Source organism: Plutella xylostella, chromosome 24, assembly GCF_932276165.1.
Source record: "Plutella xylostella chromosome 24, ilPluXylo3.1, whole genome shotgun sequence".
Classification (NCBI taxonomy): domain Eukaryota; kingdom Metazoa; phylum Arthropoda; class Insecta; order Lepidoptera; family Plutellidae; genus Plutella; species Plutella xylostella.
The window spans coordinates 5,610,180-5,627,652 of NC_064004.1; the positions used below are offsets into that span (position 1 = coordinate 5,610,180).

General features: G+C 48.2%; 1 protein-coding gene across 1 annotated transcript; it reads right to left on the reverse strand.

The window, feature by feature from the left end:
* Positions 1–4,878: 4,878 nt before the first annotated feature.
* LOC125490479 lies at positions 4,879–17,007 on the reverse strand. The gene is made up of 3 exons (XM_048629768.1): positions 13,846–17,007; positions 12,921–13,457; positions 4,879–5,166 (listed from the first exon to the last, which is right to left on the reverse strand). Exons 1-3 carry the CDS (start codon positions 17,005–17,007, stop codon positions 4,879–4,881), a joined length of 3,987 nt encoding a protein of 1,328 aa, XP_048485725.1.
* Positions 17,008–17,473: the final 466 nt, after the last annotated feature.

The following is a 17,473-nucleotide window of genomic DNA, read 5'->3' on the forward strand; positions in this document are numbered from 1 at the left end:
TTCTCCGTAGTCGCTTTGAGCATAACCAGGGAGTAGTGGTTGATTTTTGACACATCTTTCGTGAATTTTATATGGATATGACTTATAATTAATAAATCAATCCCTGTCAGTTAGATAACCGACTATGGAGAAATTGGCACTAAAGTTTATAGTCAAAAACTAACTGTCCTTAACTATTCTAGAGAGGGTAGAGTTCAAACACATCTAGACAGTAGCAATAATGGTATTTATTAATACAATTACACATAACTACAGTTAGGTACATTAGAATTTTACGAATTATAGCTTACAAAGCAAAACGTGAGTAAGTATAGGTGTTTGTGTACTGTGTTGCTACTTCTTACTGCTATTGGTGCCATGGATGCCATGGATCTCATCCGTCACGATGGATTCTCGGCACTTCCAGTCTAGTAGGTATTCATCACGAGCTTCAATCACCACGTCATCACGGTCAGACACGCCAAAATCGAGGGCCACGTAATGCAACATACGGCACGCTGTACTTAACAGATTTTGCACACTGAACAGTTGTATAATGGTCTTGCTCCAAACAGCGCCATCGATTTTCAATCACACACATCACAACCCTACATTTCCCATGAATTTTTGTAAATTTTGCCTCTGGGCTACCCTCCTCATCTACGTCTCTTGCTGCGTGTAATAAATACTAGTTTAGTTTAGTAGGGTATCTACGTGGTCGTAGCATATTGGTAATGAATAAAAAATACGAAAACCAAAAGAAATAAATGCTCTAACTTCCATTTTAAATAGTTGTCACTGAATAATTTGCAGTGAGAAAATCTTCGAGTAAACTCACGATACGATATGTCAAAATCAAATTCATGCTACCATTTCCTATACAAACCGCAAAAGACTTCACGTTACCATACACGTTACTACACGACGAAAAGTTCCTGCTGCCGATTTTAGTTCTGCTACTGCCCGCCAGGGGCGCTGTTCATATTTCCCTACAAAATTCATCGTGTCAGATTTACTTCACGTCCTCGACGAAAGTTCGTGCTAAGGGCTCAGAAGTACCCTCATACATTTTATTTGGCATACCGCCGCTAATGAAATGTGAAGCTAATAGCCATTTACGATACCAGTAACGCCATCTGTTGGTCAGTAGCACGAAACAACACTCATCACACCGTGTTTTTTTTAAACATACAGCATTACTCGATATTTTTTTTGACTGCGATCAATACAGGGTGATGCAACACCAAACAAATTCTAACAATATGGATTTTTGTACCGGCGGCACGCCAAAAACTGATCCAAGGTGTCGATTTTCAGCAAATTTATAAAAGTGTCAATATCTCGAAAATTATCGAGTTTTTACTAAGGTCATATTGTGATATTCTGGCCTCTCATGAGCTGACCTATCAGCCCTTTAAGGGATGACGTTGACTTTTGCGACACCCTGTTTATGCCAATGTATATATGTCAATGCTCGCTGTTCACTCGCTAGAAGCCAACTCTCCAACGGACCAGCCAGTAGATGGAGGTGATCTAGTATGCCTACATCCGGGTGAAACGAAGGTCAAATCTGATTCATATGGTCTTGGTTCAGGTACCCTTCTGATTAATATTTCTCCTGTAAAAAATATATTTTCGAAGTATGATTCTTCAATATGAGTTTCATGTAATGCTCTTGGGTTACATATTTATGATAAAAAAAATACAACATTACAGTGTGTATGTATTATGAACTACCCAAGGTTTAATGCAAAATCCTGATTCGTATGTACCTATATGATTCATACGGTAAAAAACCTCATCTTATCCTGTACGAGGTTTTTTTGTTCCAAAAATGTACTTCATGCCTTGGAGGGCTGATAGTACAGTCCCCTTAGCATTAATTTTCATAGTAAACGTGACGTGAAATTACTCGATGAATTTTGTAGGGAAATTTTAGTTCTGCTACCGACCGCCAGGGGCGCTGTTCATATTTTCATACAAAATTACTCGATAAATTCTACTTCACGTTCACGATGAAAATTCATGCTAAGGGGTCAGAATAGGAGTGACCAGAATATCGCTTTATGACAATTTTAATTATGTCGATAGTTTTTGAGATATTGACACTTTTATAAATTTGCTGATAAGGGGCTGCCCTGCTGGGGTCTACCCAGATTAGCTTTTTGCATGCCACTAGTAAAAAACTCAATATTTTAAGTTTTAATTTTATTTTGCGTAATCTTGTATAGTTCTTCTATTGATGATATCCAAGAAAATAACGAGTAATGAAAATATGTTTAAGAAAAAGATAGTTTGCCACGGTGATATTTTTCCTGTTTCTGATTCATATGGCAAAAAGCTAACGTCAATAATTCAAAAACTACTTGATAAAAACGAGTGCCATTTCCAATTATATGTTATTTTCTATATCCATTTTCATATAAAAAAACATGTTATAGAGCTAACAATGAAATAAAAAATGGTCATATGAATCAGACGAAGAATGGGATTTCGAAGAATTACCCCTGAGATGTGTGGCCAACTGGCGCGGATGGACAACTCCAGGTTGCCAAAGTCTGTCTTTTACTCAGAGAAACTTAGTTATAAGACCCTAGAAAACTGAACTTTTTCATCGCAACAAACTAGTTACCTACGATAAGTTGAATGCAATTTTGTAAAAAGTCTGCTGCATGCAGAGATCTCTAATCACTACTTAATTTTGAGAAAGTTGACATACTTAGTCCTAATAATTTTTATCAAATTTTATAGTAGTAGACATTTTGCAGAAAGTCGGCATTCAGCTACTACTTAGATCCTATGTATCTTGATATTGTATAAAAAAAAAATATTAAAAAAGAAGCAGTTTTTCAGCCATAACATAACTCATCGCTCAGTCATTTTTAAAAGTGCTGCAAAATTTGAATTATACTTACTATGTGAAGGAACCCAAACAACCAGCGATACCGCAACTTTCATAGTAAAATAACTTAGTTAGATGCGTGGAGCGTGGGACGCCCTCCAGCCCGCTGGACCGACGACCTTAGGGGTAGCCGGTAGTGGTGGATGAGGATGGCCGAGGACCGAGTGTTGTGGCGCTCCTTGGGAGAAGCATATGTCCAACAGTGGGCGACTATTGGCTGATGATGATGATGAACTTAGTTAACACTGATGGATCGTATCAGAATGAGGTTATCCGTCAGAGGACTGAAGTTTACCGACATCGGTCAAAAGGTCGAAGCGGAAGTGGCAGTGGGCTGATCATAGGATAAGAACCGATAACCGTTGGGGTAGACGAGTTCTTGAGTGGAGACCATAAACAGGCAAACACACCGTGGGACACCCTCCTGCCCGCTGGACCGACGACCTTAGCCGGGCAGCTGGCGGTAGTGGCTGGATGAGGAGGGCCCAAGTGTTTTGGCGCTTCTTGGGTATAGGCCTCTATGTCAAGCAGTGGATGATTATTGGCTGATGATGATGATGATGATGAACTTAATTAACTCGTCTTAAATGAGCAGCCTATATGTACTTACTTAGCCACCGTTAAATCTCAAATGCTTTCAAATTATTAAGATTACCTGACTGTAAATCTAAGTCTAAAAAGTTAAACAAAACAAAAAATAAATAAGTAACAAACAATGAATTACTTTATTAAAAAAAGTACATAACTATTAAGTATATTAACTTTTTAACTATTAGGTAAGATATTTCTTAGTATTCTAACAAGTCTTAAAAGGTTTGCAGGTAGTTAGGTAACTAGTTTAAATTAACTAAAGCTGAAAAACTAAACAAATATCCAACTGAGATTGTACTTACTTACTAAAAACTTAAACAGCAATTGTTTTTTAATTTATCACATTAGTAATATAATATATGTATACAACATAATTAAACAATTATTATACAATACATGGTAAAATATTAATCCCTAACTCTAAAACTAACTAATATAAAATTAAAATTAAACTAAAAAGAAGATGATATATGTAATACTTTTACCATAGGTAGGTAAATACAATATGTGAAACAATAAAATCTATTACATATTATTACATAAGTAGGTGAAAAACAATGAAAAAAAAAATTATGGACCTAGGTAACTAATTTTATAATATGCATGTGTATGAATATAATTTACTAACATAGTCTAAGGATACATTGTTACTAACACATTTTATGGATTGTGATATCCGAAATAAATAAAATTATTATTATTATTATAATGGACGCTTGTTACTTATAAATGGTAAAAAAGGAATTATCTGAATTAATATTACAAAAAAAAAAATGGACCTAGGTAACTAATTTTATAATATCATGCATGTGTATGAATATAATTTACTAACATAGTCTGGATACATTGTTACTAACACATTTTATGGATTGTGATATCCGAAATAAATAAAATTATTATTATTATTATTATAATGGACGCTTGTTACTTATAAATGGTAATGGCATAGATTATTTAATGTTTGATGTTGCTTACAGTAATTTGATGTACATAAGTTACTTAAGTTCTTTCTTTATTTTCTTTCAATTAAGTATTAATTGAGATCAAAGAAAAATAAAATAGATGGAACAAAGTGTCCCTAGGTTCTCCCACTAAACTGTTTCTACGTACATGCATGTACTCGTATGTACATCTACTCTCAATATTAGCAAAAATGCATAAGTATTTAAATAATTGTAGTTTTTAGTGACTGTATAAATTATTTTATGTAACCAGCGAAGCCATACGATAAATTAAATAAATAAATTAGCAAAAACAAACATTACTATACCACTTCATCAAAAAAAAAACTAAATATTAATAAGTATATTATAGTTAACTTTTTACACACAGTGTTGAGGACAGTGGTGGGCCGACCCTCAGCTAACCCCAACAGGAAGTGCTTGGTGGTAAACGCCTCGGGATCGTCAGTGGGTCAGAGGCCGCGAGCTGTCGCTGTGCTCAGCCTCTTCGGGGAGCGTCTGCAGCAGCTTAACCTTGCGGAATTGCTTGTTGAGCGCGGTCGGAGCGGGCGAGGCGCTCCCAGCAGGGTCCACACCTTGATTCAGCGCGCCCGTGGGAATGAAGTACCACTCCATCCAGTGGTGCAGAGTTACCTGGTTCAGCTCCCAGGCTGTGTAGATGTAGGCGAAGCAGGCGATCCACCTCTTCTCATGTCGGTGCCGGCGCCCGACCATGGGCCCATGTAATTGACCCTACAGTTGGAAAAAGGCCGCAAGAAGGGGTTAGGGGGGTTAGCCTGGCACGCAGCAGGTGGCCTTTGTGGGGTTCTCGGCAGCGCGTCACCAAGCATCTGCATGACCGTCGGTCTTAGATACAGGATCCAGTTCCGGCAGATTGTTTACATCCGCTCGTTGTTCGCGTGCTGGGCGGCCTCGTCCTCCAACAACTCCAGCCGTGGAATGGAGGTCTAAGTGGAGCTACCTTGGATTTGGGGGTGGCGAGGGCTTTGTCGGTGCAGTGTGGCGTGGCGTAGCGCCGTGTCGACGTTACTTCAGCGGCTGTGGCGTAACGTTAGCGGCGGCGGCAGCAGCAGCGTGACGTCAGCGGGCGTCGGCATCGCGGTGGCGGTCGTCGACGTCTCAGGGAGTATGTTCTAGTGTGACGTCAGGGAATGACGTCAGGCGTGACGTCGGGCCAGACTAGGCGCCTGGCGGGCATAGGTAGGAGCGTTCGGGAATCGTTGATTCGACCCGAACGGTGAAAGGTTTTGGTGCCTTCCTCTTCTGGTCTGATGAAGTGCCCCGGGGAGGAGAAAAGGAAGTCGTTAGTCGTTAGTGCAGGATAATAGGGAAGTAGACAGGAGGACGGTTAATATATAAAATTCCGTTCACTTGTGCAAAAAAATAAAACCAAAGTAGAATAGAGCGTTTTGTAATAATTTTTGCGGATTTAATCTCTCATCAAAATTCTAGCTTTAGATCCCATCGAAGTGAGAAGTGTAAGTAAGCCAATAATTATCCATCATTTTATTAATTAGTGTGAAATCCATACGGGGAAGGCTAAACATGGTAAGTAGGTATAACAATTACCACTGTAGCAGAATAAATGAATAGCTCAAACTTAGGTAATTCATTAATTTGTATAACTAAAAACATCAAGTCTAGTAAAATTCAATAATATTCATTGCTATACTTACTAAGGCTAGTATACTACTTACTTATTATTATAAGGTAGTGTGTGTTTTGATGGTGTTTGTGCGCGCGCGCGTGTCTGCGTGTGTGTGTGTGCGTGTGTGTGTGTTTTTTCTGAGGGAATTTGTTTTATGTAAAACATAATAGACTAGGCAGAAAATAAAATGAGTAGTGTCTAGTGCACTGTTTCTAATATGCTTTCAGTCTTCGAATAATAATTTGTGATAACGAAATAAGCTTTATTTTTTATTGAGTTATTCATTAATCATTAATATTTTATAACAATAATAAACTTTTATTTCAGCAAAAGCCATATTGTGTTAGTAACAATGGGGACTACCGTTTTTTTGCTCACCAGTTGGCGCCACTGTCGACCGAGGTCAAGAGGTACCATAGCTGTCAAACTTATCAAAGGCGACTTTATCAAATTGGCGCGAAATAAAGTTTTAAAATCTTGAATCTTATAAGCTTATTAATTATAAAATAACTATCATCATATCGAGTTACTATGCCGCAATGTTGTGCAGATCCATTATGTTCGGAAAGAAAAGGAGGACATATGTTACCAAGTGATAAAATAGTTCTAAAACAGTGGCTTGTGAAATAATTATTATCCGACAATCTCGTGTTTGTGAAAATCATTATAACCAATTTCAGAAAGAACATAATGTAAATAAGGATTAGGCATTTAATAAATACAATAAAAATAAAAGAATTACACACTGATTTAACTTTTATTTATCATTTCCGTTTAAACACACTGCTATACAAAAAATATAACACATTAGTAATCCACACAATGAATGCTGGTTGAGTTGTTAGTTGAAACTAAATAATGGTAGTATAGTATACTAAGGGTCTGTTCCACAATGTCTGGTTAGTGGCTACCTGACAGATAAAATACATGCTGTCACTTACTGTTATTATTTTTTAGACAGTGACAGCATGTATTTTATAAATCCGACAGGTAGCGACTAACCAGACATTGTGGAACAGGGGCTAAGTATTCTATTATTTGTGGGGGTGTCAGTACCTGCACCTGGCTCACTAGAATGAAGCCTTTGTGCATATCGCCTTAAGGTCTAAACTCCACTCCTAAGCTTGGACCATTTCCTACCACGCTGGTCCTCTGCAGGTTGGTGGGTTCGAAAATCTAAATATGTAGGTTTTATCACGATATTTTCATTCACCGTAAGAGCGATGGTATGTACACTGTACATAAATTCCAAAGTAGTTACTCATTGGTGACAATATCTAGATCTGGAGTTTCATTTTTAGTGTTCACACTGCTATACAAAGTTTCTGAAGGCCACTCAACAGTATACACTATCATTTTGTTGTATGATGCTGTCCTCTACGTTTCCAACCAAGTTACTGTTACGGTCATAGTCTTGGTGTCTGTAAAAAGAAAAAAACATAGCTGTTACCAAAGCAAACAAGCATACATTTCGTAAAAAATAAGTTTGTAAACAGTAAACAAACTAACCTCCGAATTAGCTGCTCTTTGAGACCGCTTATTTATGCGCCTCTTTTCCTTAATTCAGATTTCAAAGCGTGCACATAATCCATATTTGCGATAATTTCGCGAAAAGAGATCACTTTTCAACAGGGAAATGAACGAAAATATAATTTATCACGAAGCCCGCCAAACAAATTATATGAAAAGTAAAATGTCACTTAACCTTAGTCAACACCAGCGCCCCTAGCGGCAAATTCACACGCGTTAGCTCCCATTAAACTTAACCTATGTTAGTGTAATAAAAAGACCATCTTAAGACTACATTAACCCACTTAATGAAATATTACTATTTACAAACATATAACTAAGTATACTTATTTACAATTTCCTCAATACCATATTTACCCAATGTTTCAATTGGCCGTTCGGGGTTTCGCCGCCGACGTCATTGTTGGGGTTTAACCCAAGCATTTGGCGGCGGTGCTTCTCGATCCTAAGACCTGAAATTTGACATACTGCTTGTATATCGAATATCCTTTTGCCCTCCGGAGAAAGCTCGAGTATGACCAAGACCATGTCATAGACCTTGGACTTGGAGCGACCGTACATACGGTGTACCTCCAGAGCCGGGATGCCCTGCGAGCGCAGTTCTTCCCGGATGAGCGCGGAATCGATCTCCTTGGGGACCCCTCGGATGACGACGCGAAGTCGACAATCCTCGGGAAGCTCCCAGTGGTAATATTCAATTCCGCGCTCATCGAGGTACTTCGTAAGCGAACGGTGATCATCAGCGGTTGGTACTGACACTAGAATGGCATTCTTGGCCTTTGTAAAACCTATCCTCCTGGCGGCAAGGGCCTGGGAAACTGATTTCCACTGACCTTTGTCGCGAATCGCCAGCGAAGGGGGTTTATATGGCTTAAAAGCCTTTGGGGCGACCTGGGGACTCGACACAAGAGATGTCGAGGGCTTGACTGCCTTAGCGGCGTGCAAAGACGATTGCGAAGGCGACTTGGCCTTCCTTACCTCTGGTGACGGTGGTGAAACCGTCATCAGGAGAGGCGGGAGACTCCAAGGAGATGGTGGCTACCTCCATAACCTCGGGTGCGACCTACTACCTAGCTGTGCGCACGGAAGCGACATCGACACGGCGGCAGGCGACGACGAATCTGTGGACAAGGAGAACAGCTCAGGTACAGCGGGCGATGTCGGGAACTCGGCGGGTGGAGCGGGAGCGGGCGGCGGCGAGAACTCGGCGAGATGAGCGGGTGATGGTGCATCTGAAAGAGATGCTGAGAATGATTCAGCTGGCGAAAGAGGGAACTCAGCGGGTGAAGCGGGTGCGGGCGACGCCGAACTCAGTCAAAATTTTGCGGTTGCCCTCTCAAAAAGAGAGGGGTACTCGCGCCTAATCCAATCTAACAGTTGGTCGAGCATATTGGCAAGGTTTTTACCTCCCTGCCTTGCGACTGACCCTTACAGTCCGTAAGGCAGGTGCAAGTAGTGCACCTGCACCTGCGTGTACCTGAGTTCAGGTAGTGTCCCTACGGTGTACCTGAGTTCAGGTCCTAACAGTCCCTACGCTAACAGCCCAAAGGACCGAGAAGCCGGGCCGTAGACCGACTCCAAACAGCCCAATGGGAATAGGAAATAGGGATGAGGACGGGGTGGGAGGGAGACAACTGGAGATCAGCTAGGAGACTCCCCAAGGCTGATGGTTCCAGTCTCGTCCGGTAAGTTCATATTTCCAAAAGGGAAATATCGGGCAGCCGGGTCAGTGCCCCGTAATCGGGTTCGTAAAACACCGCAAGGTATCAGCCGATACGACCACCCGAGAATGGTGTGGATTTCCAAGAATCGTATGTAAAGAGTGGAGAAACAAAGAGGTCCGTCCTCGGCGCGCGGTGACTGGCACCGGTCGACCGCGACGAGGGGTCGGGGGCGGCGACGGCGGAGCGTTGCGGCGGGGCGTCGCGGCGGGGCGTCTGCTCGGCAGGAGCGTTGAACGGCGTGTGGCTTTTAGTTTTTTTTTTTTTCTATATGAAACTATATGAAGTCGGCCATAAGGGGCTTTACCCTAACTGTGGGGGAGGCGCCGATAAGCGCCTTCACCCAGTTAAAAAGAGAGACCTACCTAAGTGACCCGTCACCAGATGGAGGTGGTGAGAACCGGCCAGGAATGTACCTGTGCGGGTATAGTACCTGTTTTGGTGGAGAAGGATCCTAGCTCTACGATTCGGACCGGCAAAAGGCCGAGTCCGAGTGTGAGTCCCTCCCCCGGGTCTGGGGCGGGGTGTGTAAAAGTTAAGTGGGACAGTTGCCGAGGCAGGGGTCGGGGAGTCAAAGGTTTGCAACTCCCTAATACGGACAGTGATCTCATCGTCCGGGTCACAGAGAACGTGTCTCGGACGACGTCGTCTCTGTTTGAACTCGGGGAAAACGTGATAGTTAGCCGGTTGGCTAATTAGTGGGTTCGTGTGACTAACCGCTTGGTCGAAGTAGCGGTTAGAGGAGACTTTGAGATACTGTCGGATAGTAGGGATTTGCAAATCTTTGTGCAAGTTGAAATTGCGGACGTACCAAGGCTCGCCTGTCGCCCTGCGCAGAAATCTATTTTGGATTGCTTGTAAAGAATTGATATATATCTGTTCGAAGCATGAGCAAACACTACGCTAGCGTAGGTCATGACGGGTCTTATGCAAGTTAGATAGAGTCTCACTTTGCTGCGTAGTGAGAGCTTTTTGCTTCGAAACAGAGGAGTTAGTCTTCCTAAATAGAGAGAAGCTCTATTCCTAACCCTACGTATATGACTAGCAAAAGACAGTCTGCTGTCAAAAGTGACACCCAGATATTTGACATGTTTGGACCAAGGGACAGGCTTGCCGAACAGAGTGATGTTGGGTTGAGGAGCAGTGTTGGGCCGGCAGAGAGCCCGTGAAAAGTACACTGCGGTACTTTTCTCCGGGTTCACCTCCATTCTCCATTTGCGAAACCATTCGCCGAAGGCGTTGGTTGCGCTTTGGAGATGCCCGTGCTGGACTCTGCCTTTAAACCTATCCCTTAAGTAGATCGCTGTGTCGTCAGCATATACTGCTATCGACACATGCGTATGTCTGGGGATGTCACTTGTGTATAAGGAGAAAAGAAGAGGAGCTAGAACTGACCCTTGCGGGACACCTGCACGAATCGGATGAAGAGATGATCTGGAACCCTCGACGCGAAACTGGAAGTACCTGTGGAGCAAGAAACTGTGGAGAATAAGCACTAGCCGATCCGGGATGCCTAACGTGAAGAGCTTAAAGATGAGACCGTTGTGCCACACCTTGTCGAAAGCCTTCGCTATGTCGAAGAAGAGAGCTGCAGTGCCTTTCGGCCTCTTCCTATGGAAACCATCTAAGATGTATTCGGTGATACGATGAACCTGGTTGACGCAAGAGTGCTGGGCCCTAAAACCAAATTGTTCGTTAGGGATGAGGCCCTGAGCGTATGCTATCTTTTTGAGCCTGTCGGATAGCAGCCGCTCATAGACCTTACCTAGGGAAATTAAAAGACTGATGGGGCGGTAACTAGAAGGTAAATTTCTAGCTTTGCCAGTTTTATGTATTCCTATGACGTCTGCTATTTTCCAGGGGTCTGGAAAATAGCAGTTCGTCATAGCTGAGTTAAATATGGTTACTAGTAAGAGGATAAGCGAGGCTGAGAGATTCTTAAGGACTCTGTTGGAGACGCCATCAGAGCCAGGAGCCTTCTTGCAATGAAGGTCCTTTATAACTAACTTAACTTCGGATACCGTCACGAGGTCGAGAGAATCTACTGGAGGTAAGCTAACCCTACGTCCTACTTCCTCGTCTACGACTTGGATGAATGTGCTATCGGGATGCTCTTCCGAAGGAGAGCATTGTGCCTCCAGACTTAGGGCGAGACATTCAGCCTTTTCATCGTCGTCGAAGGCGAGGGAGTTATCAGGTTTCGACAGGGGGGTATGTCTACTACGGTATCCGATTTAAGCGCGCGTGTAAGACGCCAAAAAGCAGTGTGGGTTGGCCTAATATCATCCAGCAGGCTATCCCACCGCTCTGAACGTAGAGTCTTCATCCTAGATTTGCATTTGAGATGCAGAGAGCGGAGCCTATCCTTGTTTTCCCTACTTGGAAAGAGGTCGTGTGCCCTAGTGGCGGCGTGCTTTGCCCTGAGCAGGGCCTTCATATCATCAGGCAACCTCCAACGATGAGGGGTTATCGCAGGAACCCGCCTGGTGCAGTCAGTGATGACTGTATGAAAGTGACCGCTCAAGGCATTGATCGCCGTATCTATCTCTACTGTCGAGTTAATTTGAGAAGGTAAGTTTGCTATGTCAGAAGGACTAGCCGAACCTAAACGCTGACTAAGCCTATCCCAGTTAGTTATGGTTTTTGTTGAGGACAGAAATGGACTGAGGCGGAAATGAAAAACACCAATTCGATCTACTTCCTCAACGAGAGGGTATATTGTTCACAAATCACACATACACGGAAATCACAAAGGTTAACGAAGAATTAAAACTATACACTAGTGTCTGTATCACAGTTCAATTCACTTTTCACTTGTCACTTCCGAGAGAGGGGGCCGGGGAGCGGCGGTGCCGGCTCGACCCGGACCAACGACTTGTGGAGCGGCCGCGGTGAGGGCGCTTGCGGCGGCGGCGGCAGCGGCGTGACGTCAGCGGCGGCGGCGGTGGAGGCAGCGGCGTGACGTCAGCGGCGGCGGCGGTGGCGGCAGCGGCGTGACGTCAGCGGGTTCCGCGGGGTCGCGGGAGTCGCAGATTCCGCGGGGTCGCGGAAGTCCCAGCAGCTGCGACGGGTGTCGCGGTGGAGCGCGCTGCAGCGGGCCGGATGGTTGCCCGGCTTTTCCTTGAGGCGGCTTCAGGTGGCTTCAGGCGGCTTCAGGCGGCTTCAGGCGGCTTCAGGCGGCTTCAGGCTTCTTGAGGCTTCTTCTTGTAGAGGTGTTCCGGTGGCTGCTGAGCTGCGACTGACTTTTCAAGCCAAAATGGCCTCCCTTTATACTTGGCCGAGCGCTTGAGACAATGGGCGCTCGCTATTGTTTCAACGAGCGCCGCGCTCGGCCAATCAGAGCATCGCACGGGTGGGAAGGAGACAGGGAGTGTGTGTGCGAGGGGGACGGATACTTCGCCGTCCGCAACAGTCTCCCCCGGCGTATATGGAATGAGCCCTTAATTGGAGGACGGCGAGGGACTCACATCTTGTGCGGTATCTAGTTTAAGGACGGCCAGTCGGGTGGTTGGCCGTCGGAAAATTCCTCCCTTCGTGTGCACATCCGCGCTGCGGACGACACCATCCGGTCCGGGGAACGTCGTTACCACTCTGCCTCGGGGCCAGGTGTTGCGTGGCAGGGAATTGTCCACCACTATAACCAGGTCTCCCACTTGCAGGTTGCGCTCCGTGGATGGGGAAGAGGAGCGTGGAATCAAAGTGGGTTGGTACTCCTGTACCCAACGGCGCCAGAAAGAGTCGGCGAGCGCTTGCACGCGTCGCAAGGCGCGCAGGTCGGTCGGCTGGCAGGGCCCGGTGGACGGGAGGCCTTCTGGTGACCCCAACAGGAAATGGTTGGGGGTCAACGCCTCGGGATCTCTCGGATCGACCGAGACGTGGGTGAGTGGCCTGGAATTAATGCTGTGCTCGACCTCTGCCAGGAGCGTCTGCAGCAGCTCTTCTTTGGGGAATTGCTGGTCGAGCACGGCCTTGAGTGCGGTCTTGACGGAGCGGACCAGTCGCTCCCAAGCTCCACCCTGGTTCGGGGCGCCCGGGGGAATGAAGCGCCACTCTGTCCGGTGACGTAGGGCTTCATGGTGGAAGGCCGGCTCCCAGTCGGCGTAGGCGCAGCTCAGCGTCGGCACCTCGGAAATTGGTGCCGTTGTCGCTGCATAGGGTCTTCGGCCATCCGCGTCGTGCGGCCATCCGTCGCAGGGCCATGATAGCGGAGTCTGCCGAAAGGCTTGCCACCAGCTCCAGATGGACGGCGCGGGTGGTGAGGCAGGTAAAGAGGGCTCCCCACCTCTTCTCATGTCTGCGGCCGACGGTTATCACCATGGGGCCGAAATAGTCCACCCCACAGTTCGAGAAGGGCCGCGTGAAGGGGTCCAGCCTGGCACGCGGCAGGTCACCGGTTGGTGGGGTCTGTGGGATTGAGCGCGTCACCGTACACCGGGCGCAGCTCCGGGCGACTCTCTTCACCGTCGGCCTCAGGTGCAGAATCCAAAATTTCTGCCTCAGGTTATTGATTACCCGCTCATTGTTGGCGTGCTGGGCGGTCTCGTGCTCTCGCTGCACGAGGAGGGCGGTAAAGGGGTGGCGGCCGTCCAGGATGATTGGCCGCTTGGCGGCGGGGCATGCGGTTGCCGCGGAGATGCGGCCGTCCAGCCGCAGCACACCATCCTCCAGGGTTGGGATCAGGTGGACCAGGCGGCTCGAGCGGGGAATTGGTCTCGCGTGGCGCAGGCACTCCATTTCCGGGGCGAAACTTTCCGCCTGCACCTGTTGCACCCACAGCCTCTCGGCCCTTTCGATGTGGCGCAGCTCAACTCGCCGAGTCCGCTTGCGGCATCGGTCCAGGAATGCGAGCACAACCGCAGTGGTCCGCACCAGCGTCTCGTACCGTGATATGCGGGAGATGTCAGGAAGGTGCGGGGGAATGGAAATTTCTCGGCAGGCGTAGGTCTCCGCGCTCTCCTCTGGATTGTTGATGGGGGCCGGCCATTTCGATTCTGGACCTCGGAGGAAGTCCGGGCCGACGAACCACCGGTTGGCGTTCGTGCCCGGGGAATAATTTGGACGGGTCGCGTCGTCGGCGACATTCATTGCTGTGGGTACCCACCTCCAAGCCTCCGCGTCCGTGTATTCTGCTACCTCGCCGAGTCGGTGCGCCACAAAGGGAGAATAGCGGCGGGCGTCTTTGGCAATCCACTGGAGCACCGTCCTGGAGTCGGTCCAGTAGTGGACGGACTCTGGCTTCCAGCGGTGCTCCCTCTGCACCATGTCGGCGAGGCGGGTCCCAATTACCGCCGCTTGTAGCTCCAGCCGTGGAATGCTGAGCGCCTTTATGGGTGCCACCTTTGATTTAGCGGCGGCGAGAGTGACGGCGATGCTGCCATCCGGGTGCTCCACGCGCCAGTACGCGGCGGCAGCGTAAGCAACCTCACTGGCGTCACAGAAGACGTGTAGCTGCCGGTGACCCTGTGTTGGGTCGTAGCATCTTGGAATCTGTAAAGCATCCAGTTCGTCCAGGCCACGGAGCCACCGCCCGAATGTGGCAGCCTCCTCCTCCGGAAGCGGCTCGTCCCAGTCGAGTCGCATGCGCCACAGATCTTGCAGCAATATCTTAGCTGTTATTGAAAAATGGCTGAGTAGGCCCAGGGGATCGAAGATGGACATAACTGCGCTCAGCGCCTCCCTCTTGGTAGGGGCGCGAGTCTGGGCTCGTACTTCAGTGGGCACCCTGCACATGCTCGTGGAAAACGCGAGTTGGTCCCGGGCTGCGTCCCACAGCAGTCCCAGGATCTTGGAATCGCAGCTACTACCGACAGGCAGCGTAGCGGGTTGGCGTGCGTGGAGCTCCTCAGGCACGTCCCTCAGCACCGCAGGGTCGCTGCTACTCCAGCTTCTCAAGCTAAAGCCCGCTTGAGCGTGTACGTGCCTCAACTGGTCCACTACTTCTCTTGCTTCTTCGGGGGAATTAAAACTGTCTACAAAGTCGTCCATGTAGCGACTCTGAGTTACGGCCCGGTGTGCTAACGGGTGGCTGGCCGCAAAGTCTTCTGCATTCCTGTTGCGTACGCTGTGGGCCAGGAACGGGGAACTGGTAGCACCGAAAAGCATTGATGTCATACGGAACTGCCGAGGAGGACTCGAGCGGTCGCTGCCTCTCCATAGGAACATCTGTGCAGGCTGATCCTCTGGCCGGATTTGAATGCGCAGAAACATTTCTTCTATGTCTGCACAGACCGCGATGGGCAGCTCTCTAAATCGGAAAAGTACTCCAGGAAGCGATAGCAAGAGGTCCGGGCCTTCCAAGAGACAATCGTTTAACGAAATCCCTCCGGTGGTAGCGGCGGCGTCGAACACCACACGCAGTTTTCGGGGCTTATTAAGATTGTGCACCGCGAAGTGAGGGAGGTACCACCTGCGGGGATGAGAGGCCTCTGAGCCATCGGCAGGTACAGCGTAACCCTTGGTGAAGAGGTTATCCATTTGCTTTTCATACGCCGACCCGAACACGGGATCCCGGTCGATCTTTCGCTCGATCGCACGCAGTCGGCGTAAGGCGGCTTGGTAGTTCTCCGGCATGTGCTGTCCCTCCCGACGCCAGGGAAGGCCGACCTCGAAACGTCCGCCAACCCGTCGCACCGACCCCTCGAACAACTCCCGAGCTCTCTTGTGCTCGGGAAGCTTCTTTCGGAAGGCAGCAACTCCCAGAGCGTCCACAGCGAAATGGTGCCTGACCAGCGCCTCCAGGTGGAGGTCGGAACCGCAGGAACTCTCAGAAGTTGTGTGGACGTGCAGCACGGTGTCCTCTCTTGACTGCAGGAAACGGCGGGGCAGAAGACCGTGGACGATCCAGCCGAGGGGGGTAAGGGAGGCGGCTGGTTGGTCTCTGTTGCCGGTGCGGAGGTCATGTGAAACTATCAACGGCCACTGGTCCATCCCTATTAGCAGGCGTGGTGTAGCGTCCTCGTAGGCCAGGTCATCCATGCCTCGGAGGTGGGGAAAGTTCAGGGCCTCTTGCGGCACGGATTGCTTCCGCAGCTGTAGCCTGGAAAAAGTACGCGCTTCTATGCGGTATTTTTCGTTGGAAGTACCTTGTACGGAGAAGGTGACGAGGTGGCTCCTGGAGTCACCTTGGGTGGCATTCAGGCCTCGAACACGCAGGGGCTTCTGGGGCCCGGTCGCACCGATTTCCTCGGCGAGTTCTTCATCGATCAGGGTGATCGTGGAGCCTTCGTCCTGCAGCGCATAAGTGTCCACGCTGCCGGAGGGTCCGGTCAGGGTGACCTTGCACACCTTCAGCAGCACGTTTGGAAGGGAAGAGGAACATGCAGTATTTACTTGCTCGGGCTGCGGAGCTGATGTCGGGGCGACACCAGGGACTTGGTTCTCCGGCGCACGGGAGGTGGCTCCCCCCGTACGGGAGCGGCGTCTATACCTTCTCGACTGTGAGGATGTCGAGTGTGGTGATCGGGGCTCTGGCTGGGCTGACGTCTGGCCAGACGTCTGGGGTGCCAGCGGAGGCGGCGCCCGCGACTTTCCATGCAGGAGTCGGTGGTGGGGAAGGGTGCAGCCATCGAGGTTGCACTGCGGCGCCTTGCATTGGTCTTGAGTGTGTTTCTCACCAAGACATCGGAAACAGAGATTGGACTCCTTCATCCACTCCCATCTCTGGTGGACTTCCATTGCCAGCAGCTTCTTGCATCTAGTCAGTGCGTGGCTGCCACCGCAGCAGCGACAGCGCGGTACCTGTTCTGCAGCAACCGCGATGAAATCCCGGGGCTGCGTCGACTGGTGGTACGGGGCGGGCTGGCGATACTGGACAGGTTGGCGGTAAGGAGCAGGCTGGCGGAAAGGAGCAGGCTGGCGTGCTGGGGTAGGCTGACGCGGTGGAGCAGCCTTGAAGAGTGCCGAGTACGGGTTGTTCACGGACACCGTATTTCTCGCCGTTATCGACGCTTGCTCTTTCAGAAATTCAGCCAGCAGGGAAAAGCGCGCTTTACCTTCATGGCGATGAGCGTCGCAGTAGAGGAACCAGGGCCGGGTGAAATCAGGTCCTAGTTTGGATACTACATCCTGCATCATAATAGGGTTTGTCAGGTAGCCGTGGTCGTTGTCTTGCGTTCTCAGTGTATGCTCTACACGACACACG